Source organism: Festucalex cinctus, chromosome 1 (genome assembly GCF_051991245.1).
Source record: "Festucalex cinctus isolate MCC-2025b chromosome 1, RoL_Fcin_1.0, whole genome shotgun sequence".
Lineage (NCBI taxonomy): Eukaryota > Metazoa > Chordata > Actinopteri > Syngnathiformes > Syngnathidae > Festucalex > Festucalex cinctus.
Window position 1 is genome coordinate 33,622,282 of NC_135411.1, and position 15,437 is coordinate 33,637,718.

Consider the following 15,437-nt stretch of genomic DNA (forward strand, 5'->3'; position numbering starts at 1 on the left):
CAGACACCTGGGCAAGATACAAGAGGCTTGGGGAGCTGATTGGTCAACACACTGGGAAGGGAAGACACACACACTCAGGTGGACGTGGTTAGACATAACGAGACAAGGGAAGAGACAAGGAATACATGACAAATAACCAAAAGAAAACAAAATCCCACCCCCACAAAACCAAAACATGACATAAACAATAACCTGCGACTAAATCAGTCTGCATTTCCGTCGACTAATAAAAACGAGATTAAAATGTAGCTCGCTTAATTAAAAACTGGACTACAATCTATGGACATTTTAGTTCATGAACAAAAACTAGATGACAATTATGATTTTGTAAAATCCTGTCTCTGTAACATTAATCCAACAGCTATAACGTTCCAACACTAATGTTAATCCGATCACTAACTAGTCCTGGCTAATTTATTATCTTGTAGCATGGAATCATTGCCATTTGTTGATACACTGCAATTGTGTGTGAACTTGTTTTTTTATCAAAAAGATGAGAGAAAATTTGATGTGAAGCAGTTTTAGATTAGATCAGGGGTAGGGAACCCTGGTCCTCGAGAACTGCTGTCCCGCCTGTTTTCCATGTCTCCCTCCAACACAGCTGACTCATTATCATCATTATCATCATAGCAAGCTTTGTAGAAGCCTGATAACGAGCCAGTTCATCAATCAAATCAGCTGTATTGGTGGAGGGAAACATGAAAGACATGCAGGACAGTGGCTCTCGAGGACCAGGGTTCCCTACCCCTGGATTAGATAGGAATGTATAGTATCTGCTGAGAAAAATATTGTAAAAGGGTAAAATGATTGTCCTGACTAAAACTAGACTAAAATGTTGACAGTTTTTGTTGACTAAACTCGATGAATAAAATTATGATTTCTTGAACTAAAACAAAAACTAAATATGCTTGACATATAATCGACTAAGCAGTGAAGAAATAAAAACGGGATGACTAACTATGATAAAAACTAAAGTGTGATTAAAACTGGACTAAAACTAGACTAAATTTAAAAATGGCTGATAAAATTAACACAAGTTAGTAGGACGCCGCACACACGCATGCGCACATTACCGATAACAATTCAGCTTGACCCGCTTTTTCTCTCCACGTAGCAGTAGGGCAGCAGCCCCCGGGGAGCAATTGGGAGCACTCTGGCCCGTTACAGAATGGGGCGGCACACTCGTCAGCCACACTACGACTATCCTGGAGATGTTTCCGGAACCCTTCTTATACTGGAGAGATTTTAAAAGCGTATTTCGGTTAACTGGTATGTTCGCATTTGGGACTTTTGCGCATTGAAAATAATGCAAATATCTAATAGCGCAAACAATTTTCATCAAACAAAATTGTTAGTCACATTTGATAAAATTAAGCTCATCACTGAAACTGGAAAATTAATTGATTTTATGATTAATTCATGTTATTTCAACTTAATTTCTCACCTGTTTTATCATAATGAAACGATTCAGTATAGAAAATGGATGGGTGGGAAATAAGGTGACAAAACGCAAAAGTGAATTGTTTTTCTATTTGCATGTGATTGTTGTGATCGGACAAAGCCGCCAGCAATTAGCATAAAAATGCCACGACTGATCCTAGCGATAGCAATAATGAAGAGATGATGACGATAAGACGGAATCTTTTAGTTTTACTCCCCTCCGGCAAAATTATCATCATGATGAGTTCACCTTGTCTGCCGTTTGCAGGGGCCTCATAACCTTGACACCTTACCTCGCATCATGTGTTTCTTTTATGAGCTTTTATTATTAAAAAGATAAAAAAAATAAAAAAAAAATACATGAAAACATTAGGGGGAAAAGTATAAAAGTAAAAAAAATGATTCCACCTTCCTGCACAAGTTATCTCCTCCACCTCTATTATGCTTTCATATTGTTAGCGCAGAGAAATACACTTTGTGTTCACGTTAAATCCGGTGAGCGATCCATTAAGGCGCCACAACGTTATTAGAAAGCAAAGACCGCCGAGAGTGTGAAACGCTCCGTTGTGTACCGCCGCGACGCTGACGCTCGCCACAGAGAAATTGCTTCTAATCGGCCTGCGGGCTCAGCGGTGACATCATCAAACCCCGCTGAAAAGAGAAGACGCTTAGCAATGGGATTCTTTAAAGCATTTTGTCTCTTTTGAAAAATCAGCCCCCAAAACCAAATTCACTTAGCAACATGACATTTTGATAGCATGTCTATCATGAGTAGACCCATCAAAATGTCTCATGATGCCATGCCTGAAATAACTTAGGAAGTCTGCCGTTTCAGTTTGAAGGAGCCATTTTTGCATCAGTTGGTCCCACCTGAAAAAAAAAAAAAAAAAAAAGACAAAAAACACAAAATATAAGTCCAGTTCCCGAATCCAATTCCATTTAGCAACATGGTAGAGTAACAAAAAAACATGCTCAGGAATACACAGGAAGTCTGCCATATTTTATTTGAAATGTCCAAGTCAATTTCACTCAGCAACATGAAATTTGGTCAGCATTTCTATTATGAGTAGGTCCACAAAAAGTCTCAAGCCTTAACCAAATATACACAGAATTTCAGGGTCAAATTGACCTGTAACTGTTGACAGTATTTGCTTATGTAAAATCATGTGACCGCATATGAGCTAATCAGAGATCATTGACCACGTTCACATGCAGTCAATATTCGGGTTAAGATCAGAATTACGGTTTCTGAAACAATCGAGGTAACCTGTTTACATGCAGGACAGATACTCCCGATTGCATGCTCGTTTGTGCTCAATTGATTGGAATATCCCATTCGGACAGCAATGCGTGGACAGCGTAATTATGTAAATAACGTAATTTCCACTTTTAACTTACTATACGTTCAATAAAAATATATTTATAACACTCGCGGCGCTAAATAAAGAAGTCGGTTTCCTCCTCACTCCAGGAGTGTGGTTCTTTGCTGCGAGCATCAGGTTGATTTTTTGTTGACATGACATACTGCATTAAAACAGTGGTATCGGTATCGCTGAGTACTCACAAGTAACATGCCGATACCATTAATTCCAATGCTAATATAGAATTTTGGATGCAGCATCTTGTGTCTTGCTCGTGCACAACATTCACTGATATGTGACATGCTCACTGCAAGCTGATCTAAGATATCCTATTGGCCCTTGAATACTCTGAACCAATGGCAGGACAGCTTTTTCAAGTTAAGGGGAAAAAAACCTTAGGTATCGGTATGGTATCGGTATCGGCCGATACTGCAAAGCTGGTTATTGGAATCGTTATCGGGGGCCAAAAAACGGTATCGGAAAAACAACACGACTTGCAACCCTCATTGAAAACATTAACCCTAGTTTAGAAGTCCAAACCTGTCTTGAAACATTAACCCAAGACACCCTAATTTAAAAGCCCAACCCTTGTTGGGTACCCTAACCTAACCTTGAAACCCAACTTTGAAACCATAACTCTGTCATAAAATGTGTTGGAAAGTCAAATGTAAGGAGAGAGGAGAAAGAAGGGCGAAAAAAGGGAAAGACCCAGGAGGGGGTTCAATACAACTTTAATAATGCGGAGCAGCAGCGGCTAAATGAGGCGTTCGCCACTACTTTAAGATTTCAGACGCACACACACACACCCACACACACCCACACACACGCCCAATACCCCCACCCCCCCAATACACCACCCCCCCGCTCTCAGAGCACCTGAATTATTAAAAGTGTTGTTTTCCTTATTGCGTTGCAGCATTGTGCCTCCTGCTTTAGCCACAAATCGCATCAAAACTTTTTGGACTACACACATGAAATGCTTGAAGCCCCACCTTCATACCCACACTCTTGTTTGAAAGCCTAGCCATGTCTTCATTATCTAATTTGAAACCCTAACACTTTTTTGCATCTCTATCAACATCTTGAAACCCTACTTTAAAACCCAAACATTGGCTTGGATGAAACTGCAACCCTTCCTTAAACTTAACCCAGTCTGGAAACCGTACTTAGACATTTGAACCCTGGTTTGAACTCCTTTTGAAACCTAACCCTAGTTGGAAACCCTTCAAGCTTCAATTTTGAATCCTAATTCGAAGAACTCTTGCTTAAAACCGTACAATGAAACATTAACTGAATGCCTTATCAGAAACCCTGCTTGTACTGGGAAGTCTGACCCTGTATAGAAATCCAGTTTTCAGACCCTCATCCTGATTTAAAACCATAATCTGTTTGAAATCCTTGAAACGCTAACCATCATTGGAACTCTTAGCCCATTCTGAAAACCCTGCTTGGAAACCCCAACCCTGTCTTAAAGCCCGAATTTTAAACTTTAACCCTTGTTGAAAACCATAATCCAGGTTTGAAACCCTACTTTGAAACCCCAGCCCAACCCTAGTTGGAAACCCTTCAAGCTTCAATTTTGAATCCTAATTCGAAGAACTCTTGCTTAAAACCGTACAATGAAACATTAACTGAATGCCTTATCAGAAACCCTGCTTGTACTGGGAAGTCTGACCCTGTATAGAAATCCAGTTTTCAGACCCTCATCCTGATTTAAAACCATAATCTGTTTGAAATCCTTGAAACGCTAACCATCATTGGAACTCTTAGCCCATTCTGAAAACCCTGCTTGGAAACCCCAACCCTGTCTTAAAGCCCGAATTTTAAACTTTAACCCTTGTTGAAAACCATAATCCAGGTTTGAAACCCTACTTTGAAACCCCAGCCCGATTTAAAACCCAAACTCAAAACTGTAACCATTTCTGAAAACCCAACTTTGAAGCATTAACTTGAAGCCCTAATTTCTCACCTTTCTTTAGAAGTCTAATTCTGTCTCAAAACCCTAATCCATCTTTGAAACCCTCATTTTGAAAGCCTTACTCACCCAAACCTTGCTTGATACCGTAACACTGTCTTGAAACCCAACTTTGAAATCCTTCCCATGTATAATCAGATCCTATACTGAACTGCATGTTTCTGACATGTTACGGTTTTAAGTGATGTAATTCGGACTTACACAAGATGCACATTTAATTTGATTGACATCTCATTTGATTGGCCATCTTGACCCTGCAGAAGAGTAGCTGAAGTTGAAGCATTCCTCTACCGCTGCCATACACACGCACACACCCCCTTAGACACATTTTAATCACACACTGAATAATGAATGTGCTAAACTCCTGGCTGCTGTCAAATGCGCAGACGAGAGAACAACCGACAGCGGAGAAAAGCTCATAAACCTTAACCTTAGCTTGAAACCCTACTTCATAATCCTAACCTGGAGTTGAAACACTTCTTCAAAACCCTAACCCTTCCTTAAAACCCTACTTTTAAATCTAAACTGTTATTTGAAACCTTACCCCAGGCTTGAAACCTTACTTCCATGGTGGATATAAAGTGGTCCTTGACCAGTTTTTGCATGTTTGTGGTTTTGTGCTTCATCTCTGCTCCGTTCCTTCCTCTTCGGGCACGTTTGTTCCAATAGGGGGCGCCGGCTCCCGCTTTGACGTACACTCTGGCGCCAGCCATGCGGCTCCGTAGCGGCCCATTAATAACGGCGACGGGCGCAGCGCTCACCCCGGCCAGCCGGCCCGCTCCCGCTCCGCCTCCTCGGCTGCTCTGCCCGGAGCACTGCTGACATTTTAATGGTGCCTTTCTCTCTCTTTTTTTTTTTTTTTTTTTTTTTTTTTTTTTCCCCCTTGGTAAATAATGCATGTGCTGCTTGTTGGCTCCTCCCCCTCCTTCCACCCCCCCACTTCCATCCGTGCGCTTTTGTGCACAAATTACGACGCCTTGTCTCTACTGCTGCACTGCTCGCTACATCACACTACTCCCTCACTGTGTGTAGGCGTGTGCGTACGTGTGTGTGTTTGTAACTGAGGCGGCATGCTGCCTGCGTGAAAGGGGATAGCGGAAAAGTCAAAACCGCAGTGTGGAGTTTAACACCCAACACTTGCTTTTCCTGCCCTGTCATGTTGAAAGAAATCTGTCAGACGACTCTTTTACGCGTCGCACCAGACGTATGCTGCTTGTGTCATCTAATTATCTAATTGTGGGAAGTCGCATCAATTGTTTGAAACGGCAGGCAGACACTACGTCCTGTGTTGTTGGGTTCATTACATTTCCAGAAAGCGAAATCAGGACTCAATGTGTTGTGCATGGCCGTGACACAATCCTAATTTTGTGTAATCACAATAATTTACAATCCCACAATTGGAACGCACAATTTGCCCATGGCACAATGGTGAAACCAAAAGTCAAATCAACTAATTTAAACACTAAATAACGTAAAAATACGTTTTTTTAATGCTCTAAGTGTCCCAAAGACGTATTTCTACGTTTTTTTGTTTTTTTGTTTTTTTATGCAAGAGCATACAGAAGGCTTTGATGCAGCCTCTCAACTGCAAAGAACGGTTGCAGAAATGGTAGTTATTACACAAACGGCCAGCAGGTGGCAGCAGAGCAAATGAGATCAACCAGAGCCATGTAGAAAAAAAGCTCAATTACTTACAATTTTAAATAGATTTGTGAAAACTGATGAAACTTAGCTCTCTTGTAATGCTAATTGCTGCAAAAGAGAAACAGATAGAAACATACTTTTTTTCCTGATAAAAGAAGAGACTTTAATCTTTCTTTTGATAGGTTCCATGCTTTTATAGCAATAGAACACAATATTCTGTGGGCCTTGCAAGATCAGTGAAAATCCAGTAAAACAGCCGAGAGCGAACGGGATTGCTTCTGGGAAAATGGCTGGGAGTGAATGAGTTAAAAGTCACATAAGGTCCGTGAAGCTAACTCATTTTTCCTAATACCAGAAAAGAAACACACGGATCAACAAAGGAGCTCTGGATCCTGGCGCATCATGGAAACCGCAACTCATGATGTCGCCACGGCAAATGTGTGACACCATTTTGTGTTTGTGTTTGGCCAGGTAACGCGTTGTGCAAGTCGGGAAGCATCGGCGTCTTCGGGAACGTGGTGTACAGCGGACTGCTCAACGAGCACTTGTGGCATCTGGGAGTGCCGCTCTTCACGAGACTGGTGAGTCAACGTCCCAACCTCAGTGGCGCCCTCTGCAGGCTTGGAAGTCTAACTGGTTTGTGTAGGAGAAGCCAAATGCGTGCTTTGGGAAGCTCATGTTACCCCGTTACGCTGGTTGGGACTTTATAATTGCTGACATTTAAATGTTGCTTAGCACTGAAAAAAAAATGACAAGGTTCTAATTAACAACGGAGCAGTGGAAGAAATAACGCTTCGGTGGCAGAGAAGGTTCCAGATCAGGACGGCTTCCAGGGCTGTTAATTGCGCCCCCCGAACCCCCACCCATCCACCACCACCGCCTAGTTTGCATCAATGTTTACGATCGATTTAAACATTTACGAGGTGGGAATTAGTGCTGATTGGTGCGCCGGGGTCACACCTAATTGGGTTACCTTAAACAAGATCATTCCCGTGATGGCATAAATGTCCAATGTGAAGCCTTGTTTGATGAGCGCTTCATGTCAGAGGCTGACCATGTCTTTACCCTGGCGACGCCCATATGTACGCATGCACCCCCGCCCCCACGCACACACACAAGATACAAATCAAATTTGTTTGTTCACAATAAGATGATCAATGTTGAGAGTCCTATTAAGTAGGAAAAACAAAACGTGTTCTTTATGGAAATGTGTCACAAAGCAATATTTTGATGCTGGCTGAAACAAAGTTGATTGCGATGCGCTGCCATCATGCTCGACATTTTGCACCACAACTGCACCCGCAGTCTGCGCCCAGTTACCCACCTATTCACTAAGGATATTGCTCGAATCACATACCGACGCAAACACGCCCACAAAACTGACAGCTTGGAGCAAATTTGCACCTGATTTACCACACATGGCAATGGATTTGCGCCAAGAACATGGTTGTTATAGTAACAGTTGCGAAAAAGATGACATTATCAGAAAGCGAGGTTGGACCGAGAGTAAGCGTTTAGAGCTCCATTAAACTGTACAGAGCAGACAGGACGAAAACAACGTCATTCATTCACAAAGTACAAATTATTGGTGCGGTCGTTTTTTAATAATATATTTTCAGAGGTTAGCGTGGGCGTACAGTATGCATCTGGCACGTAAAATTGATCATAAAATGCCTCCCCGCCATTGCCGATCAGCCCGGGTTACGTTATGTGTCCGACAAAGAAAATTCCTCTCTCTCTCTCTCTCTCTCTCTCTCTCTCTCTCTCTCTCTCTCTCTCTCTCTCTCTCTCGCTCTCTCGCTCTCTCGCTCCGTCGCTCTCTCCTCTCTGCGTGATCAGTAAAGTGACGTGCACCGTGCCACATGCACTGCTGTCATGATCCCGGGATCGAGGTTGCGGCAGGTTAATACATGCTTTCCAAAAACGTTATTTGCGTCACGCAAACTCTGTGTAGCTATTTGTGCTGGCGTTAGTGAATTAGACACTGCATAACAATAAGTCTCATTTGCATTGAGGTGGGCATATTTTGCGTCAAATGTATGCAAATTACCTAATTTACATACGCTCAAATAACACTGGTGCACCGTGACGCAATCTGATTGGCAGCGCACTTAGTGACGGATTTGCCCATCTGGGCATGTTTAGTGAATTGGGCGCACCCGGATTGCTCCATTTTTACCAGTTAGCGCCGTGCAAAGGCGACGCAAACCTTTAGTGAATAGGCCCCTTTATTGACATAATGTTGGGCTTTTAGAAAATGTCTCAAAAAGCCAAAGGGTGAAATGGCTGGCTGAACTGAATGATGTCACACTTGTTGACAGTTTGAAATTAAAAACTGGTGCCATATTTTCAATGGAAATTTTGTTTCGGTAATTTAACTTCAAATTGAACATGTTTTGCCCTTTGTCGTACTTTTCCAAAAAAAACATATACAAAGACCAAGAATGCCAATGTTGCTGACGTGCCTTGTTTGCATCGCTGAGCTGTAAAATATGCTCATATGAGCATATTGAATGAATCAAATTTTTTGAATTAAAAATTGTACAAACCTGTTCGATCTTTAGGCCCATCTTGTACTCAAACTCTAAAGTCAAGCTCTTGGGGCCACAGGTGTCAGAAATGTATCACAAATGGCTTCCGATAATGGCTGAAATGAAGTCTCGAGATACTGGTGGCTCCCGATCTAAAACTTGTAATAACATTTACCCGAAATTTTGTTCAAATGGAAATTGTACGACTTTCTAAAGCAGAAAAAAAAAAGTGTCACAAAAAGCTCCGTATGTTGGCTGAAATAAAGTCTGGTGACTTGCATTTGGGGATCGTGTACAACCAAATCTCTAACTCTATCTCTAACCAGCGACACGAGCTGCACACTTGACATGATCCAAACTCCAAAACTTGTCTTAACCTTCGGCCATATTTTTCAACTTTTAGGCTCCATAGTCATACTTTCAGAAACCGTCTCACAAAAAGCTGCTTATGTTGGCTGAAAGTCAAAATATAGGGCTTGCCAGTTCAAGCTTGTACGGCAAAGGGCGTAATCACCTCCCGTGCTCTGTGAAGTTGCTTGTCTAAACCAGAAGACAAGCCGCAGCCCCTTAACAGGGTGCCGACCTGCCGCGACGGGGCCGAGTCCTCGTGTTAGCACACCGGGTGTGCCCTCCGGTGGTATCGCAGCCGCCGTCCAGCCCGCTAATTACTGCGCAACCCTGCTGCGTGGGTACCCGAGGGTGGTGGTATAACACATGGTGGGTGCTCAGATCGCCTAGATGTAAACCCTGCATTATTAACTGCATGTGCGTGTATGTGTATGCGTGCATGTGTGCATGAGAGACGGGTAGGCATTTCGCGCCATAGACATACGCTACAGTTATGTTGCCCCACCAAAAAATCAGCAGATGGGCGATTTGATGTGTACAGCTTAGCGATATGCTTACAAACGATGTTTAATCATGTCTTGCGGTGTCAGCGCGTAAAATGCCGCATGTTTTTTTTTGTTTTTGTTTTCCTGTAGAGTACATGCTACACCCTTTACAGTCTTTACAGTTTGCAGTCAGCGGTTACCTAGCCTGAATGCTAATTGTGTTTGTCCCAATTGACCCTTGCTTACGCAAGGATTTTTCTGGGCTCAAACTAAGGGAGAGGTCGTACTGGTTCTGATCATTCACACACATTCTTATGTATGCCACATATGTCCTCTAATCACTTCAATGGACTTGAGAACATTCGCCATTCAGGAAAGTTCAGTTGAGAGTCTGTGCGAGATTGTTATGAAGAGAAAACAAAACAGCACCATCATTGGACTGGAGCTCGATGCATTCTCATTGTTTCTCGTTTAGTCAAGTTTTTTCTACGCCTCTCGATGTTATGCGAATAAAGAGTTAAAATCTTATTTGTGTCTGCGCTTTTGGGATCCAGCCTCAGAACATAACAGTTATAGCATTGGAAATTAGGGACTACGATTTTACCTGGCTCCAAATAGAATTTGGTCTGAATCGCCATCTGTACACAACATGTACGTTGAAATCATTTCCACAGTATTTTCCAGCCTATGAATGTGATGTCAGAGGAATTGAACATTTGTTTGGGAGAAATACAGAAATGTTCCTTGCTAGTGAATGAAAGATTGTTGTGGGACATTTTAGGCAAAAACTTCAGATAAATTTAAATGCTCACAGGAATTGGGAGTATGGATTTTCCTGCCAAGCCAATTCCACTGGGAGTGTGAGGGCTTGAAAAAGAGAAGTCTGTTCTTGAAAGTGGGGTGGTATTCCAAGTAAAAGAATGATTATACTGAAAAAGGAGTAGACATTTTCGTACAGGATACTTTCAGAATTTTGGGGACTTGGATTTTCATGTGGCTCCTGCACAGAGATGTGTCTTAATTCCCATCCAGAGATGTGTACGTTTAAGATATTCCTGAAAATGGTTTACGGTTAATGATTTAAGTGGGCTGGACTTCAAGCTCAGATATATTACTGTCAACAATTAGGAAGTTGAATTCTAGCCTCTTCCCAATATAAACAGGTCTTAATTCCCACATGTGGATGTGCACGTTGAACCATACCCAAAAGAGTCATAGTCCAAGACTCAAGGATGAAAGACAGTTGCCAAACATCGGCAGAATTCCAAATAGAGGCAAGATTGTGGTGAAATGTCGAGGAAAAAAATGATCCAGCGTCTAGGCCCCCCGTGGGAGAGTCGGGCATTTTAGGCAGGAAGAGCTCACTTCCTGCTTGAAAGCTTTATCTTCATAATGGATGCGCCACTCTCAAGGGTAAGTCGAGACCACGCTCGCAAGTCCAAATGGTCCGGGAATGTACCCACTCCAATATGGAATTCCTTTATTTGAGGGAGATTCCCGGATACTAGCGGATTTTGCAACGCTCACTGCAATGCTCAATGTTTTTTTTTTTTCCCTAATCCCACGGTGCTGTGGAGTGTCCTCTGTGTCGAGACCTCGTTGTTTTTTTTTCAACCCCCTCTTTCAGCACCCACTCTTTCGCAGCCTCACTTATTTATGAGTGCGACTTGAAATAGACTTCAGTGTTTGATAAAAGCGCCAACCTTAATCTGGCGTGCCCGAGAAGTGCATTTCATTTTTATTTCCCTTCAGAGATTGATGGCGCAGTGCCGCTGCCCGCCGCCGCTTCCCACTTGCTGATTGCTCATGTAAATCCAGGCTGGACCCGGACCACAATGCATGTGTTTATGTGCGTGTTGTGGATGAAATGGCAAAGCTGCATTGTGATGCGTCCGCTGACGAGAGATGTCATCCCGCTAGCGCTTCTTTTTGTGGGATTGTTGTGGCGTTGCAGAGCCTCGTAAGGCTGGGGATCCAAATCCCAGCATTGATTTTCACACTGACACGAAACACCAAGATAAGACGGCAGTTTAGAGTACTCAAGTGCCACAATGGATTTTTAAAATGGACAGTCATGGGTTGACACAAAAACATACGTACATAAATGTGTGCATAAATACGTACAGTCAAGGCTCGAAATAAGTGTTTTTTTATTGCAGTTTGCAAGTCGAAATGAGCATTTTCCGCTTCATTAAAACACACTGAATACCAAAACTGAGCTTGACAAATTTTTTTGAATGACGAAGACTGGGCTGGGCTGGACACATGCCCGTTAACGTTGACGCAATGCACTAACATCCCCTATGCATGAGACTTGGCAGCCGGGGCAAGCTAACTTGGTGCTATGCCACACCAGCTAGCTAGCTAGCAACGAGCTTCTGACCAAAACCTTTCTTATGAAAGAATGACAAGGAGTATTTAATAGAAGACAGAGAAGCCATGCTGAATTCTAAGTTAACCAAAGATTGACATGTAATTGTGAAACACCTCAATAAAGTGTTTAGGTGATCAAGTACACTTTTCACAGGAACTGCGCTATAGTGGAACATATCCAAATTTGAACAGCAAAAACAGAAGGCAATTTTATAGGTGTCTGGAGAGAAAGTTATACAAAATAATTGCACACAAATAGCATAGGACCAGAAATTAATTATTTTGTTATGGCATATGTCACCCGAGAGATGTAGCAAAAAAGATTAAAAGTATATTTGCATATATTGAATATTTACAACATCACTTGTATACGTTTGTTTTTAAAATACAGTTCTGAGTTTTGATTTTGATTTTTGAGATCTGCACGATAAATATTCTCAAAATCGCATGACATAATGTATTTTTATAAATCAATTTTGCTTTGATAAATGACCATAGAACCCATTTAGAAACACAGTTTGAACTGAAATTCATATTTATTTGAAATTGCCCACTTGAAAGTGTTTCTAGAGAATAAAATAGTTTGTTCATATTCACAATGTGAATTTAAGAATTTAAAAATGTTGAATATATAAAAAGGGAATCAGTTGTTTATTCTTCTTAAAGTGTCATAGTTTTGTTTAATAAAACCCTTGCTTCAGGTCCCTGGGATTAACCTGCAAAAAAATTGCTCATCAAAGTTGGAAAGTTGCTCCTCAAATGAAGTCATTGATGAGCAAAACTGCTCCTCAAAGAAAATGTTTTTTCAAGCCTTTTACATACATAAATATGTACCTGAAAATTCTCACTTTAAATGTATTATTGATCATTAATAGCATTATAATCAACTAAGTAATACTTTGATTAGAGTAAAATAATTCCCAATTCCCATAGCTTGCAATAAATTAACATTATTTATCTAAATTATATTTTATAAATGTTGAGTGTATATGTAAATTCATTTGATAAATATTGAGATTGCATTTGCTACAATGTAAGAGTTTAATATGGTTAATTTAAAAAATATTTTACAATATTATACAATATTTTTACATTTTACAAAAACTAAATTTTTTTAAATGTATCTTTAGGTATTAATTTATTTGCAATATTTTTGTAAGAAAATATTAAACTTTGAATAATTTCATTTTCTCATTTGCAATACATTATTTATAATAAATTAAAAAATGTTGTATGTACTATATTATCATTTACAATATTTATAGATTAATATTAAATTATTATTTCACAAAGTGAATGCGAAAGTTTTTGATTCAAACATATTTAAATGGATATGTCAAAATGTTAGAGATGTAACAATTCATTCAAGCCCTGATTCGATTTTGATTGGATTACATTTTTTTAAAACATTTTTTTTAACAAAATGAATTACTCATTATAAAACCAAATGGGGTTTTTAACATCTGCATTTTGTCCTTGTTACAAAAAGTAAGTTTTTGTAACTTTAAATTAACTAACTAACTAACTAACTAACTTACTAACTAACTAACTTAAATGAACTACCTACCTCAGTTTATTTATAGTACAGACATAATAGAGTGGTTAACATGGCATTGCAAATGTATTCTTTTAGTTTTCACATCAATGCATATTTTAAACAGTTTAAATTTATTCTAAATCGATTTTTGATGTAAATTTCTATTTTACTCTTTTTATTTTACCTATGCATAATATATTCAATATACTTCTAATGAAATAAATGAATAAAACATGAGTAAATACATTTTAATGAACCAATTCTACAGGGGTAAACATGACTAAATTAATGCAACAAATAACATAGGACTCTCGACGTACGGAGCTGCCCGTATGATGCCCGCTGATCATACTTTGCCCACCCCTGGTATTCAAAGCCCCCCCACTTGCCTTTTCATGGCACTTTGCTTGTGACGCGGAAATTAGTGTGGCACGGGCATCACATTCTCTCAGGCGGCCAAATGTTGTCGGGGCGTCCTCCCGGGATAAAATGAGCTCATCCCGCAGGAGGCCTGTGATTGGAAGAAGGGGGAAGAAATGGGGAAGGGGGTGTGGGGGGGACACCGCGGAAACCACCGGAGCTTGCCGCGGGGTTAATGCTCCGCCGCCCCCGCCCCCCTCGCAGTGGTGTATTGATGATACGTTTGGAGAATCGCTGAGGCAGGCGTATTGTTACAGCCAAGAAGAAGAAGAAGAAGAGGAGGAGGAGGAGGAGGCAGCAGCACCCCCCAGCTCCTTCATTTCTTAGCAGAGAAAAGACGGCAAAGCGCGCTGCGGTGGTATAGCGGCATACCCAAACACTTTGTCGGCTTCTGATTGTGGCAACCTGGCGGGACCCCGCGGCGCTCGTTCTTCATCGTACTCTTCTCTTCCTTCAACTTAATCCTCCAACATCAACACATACCTTACTCCCCCTTCGAGCCAGTCCCCTAAACCCACCGCTCTGAATCCTTCCCGGGACGTTAAATTTCACAGCGCCGTCTCCCGGCGGTGGGCGGCGGTGGTGGCAGAGGAACACTCGCAAGCAGCTGTCAGGCGCATACTCCAGTTGAGCCTCAATAAGAGATGGCCCAGGAGGGGGTACTGGCGGCAGGGGGTAGGGGAAGCGAGGGAGGGAGGGCGCGTCAAAAGAAAAGAGGGGTTCCATCGCTTTCTCCTCATGAGAAAGTGCCAGGGAGGAGGGGGGCTTAAAAAATGAAGAAGAAGCAGTGAGAGACACATTAGAAGAAGAGTGAGGTGCTGGTGTTGGTGGGTGGGGGCGAAGTGGTAGTGGGAGGAGGTGGGGGGCAGCTCAAGTCAAGCCCCCCCTGAGCCAGGGAGAAGGGAGGGCTGCCTCAGCGGATCAGCGCCAGTCGAAAACCAGGCGCCGCGCCGGCCGCACCGACCGGTCCCTCCGCTTGGCCCTCGCTCGCCCGCGTCTACCGTCCTGCCCAGCCATGATGATGTACTTTTGGGTGAGTGATGAGGCCTCACAATAAGAGCGGAAACTTTCCCGGCATGCAGTCTCGGCTATTCTGGCGTAGGATGAAGAGTCTGATGATGATGACTATGTCGGGGGAATTCTTCTAATTTCTTTTGGTAGCTCCTTACCTTTAATTGCTTTTTAATCATTTTTAAATCATTGTCATTTTGGGTGCCACTGCTAAGCTGAAATGTTTTTCAACTGTTGGTAGTCGTCGTTAACGCAGACTCCGAGGCGAAGGGGTGGGTGCACCATTTTGGAAGAGGGGCAGACTTGAAGTAA

General features: G+C 41.8%; 1 protein-coding gene across 8 annotated transcripts in view; it reads left to right on the forward strand.

Moving 5' to 3' along the window:
- The window catches only part of LOC144025068 (RNA binding protein fox-1 homolog 3-like), a 461,720-nt gene that overhangs the window by 274,186 nt on the left and 172,097 nt on the right, over window positions 1-15,437 (forward strand). For 7 of the 8 annotated variants that reach the window (XM_077531087.1, XM_077531089.1, XM_077531084.1 and 4 more), the window contains one exon: window positions 6,892-7,001. In XM_077531087.1, coding sequence (XP_077387213.1) covers window positions 6,892-7,001 — 110 coding nt within the window. Of the gene's footprint in view, window positions 1-6,891; window positions 7,002-15,020; window positions 15,148-15,437 lie in introns of those variants that run through there. The other variant, XM_077531092.1, reaches the window with a different exon arrangement.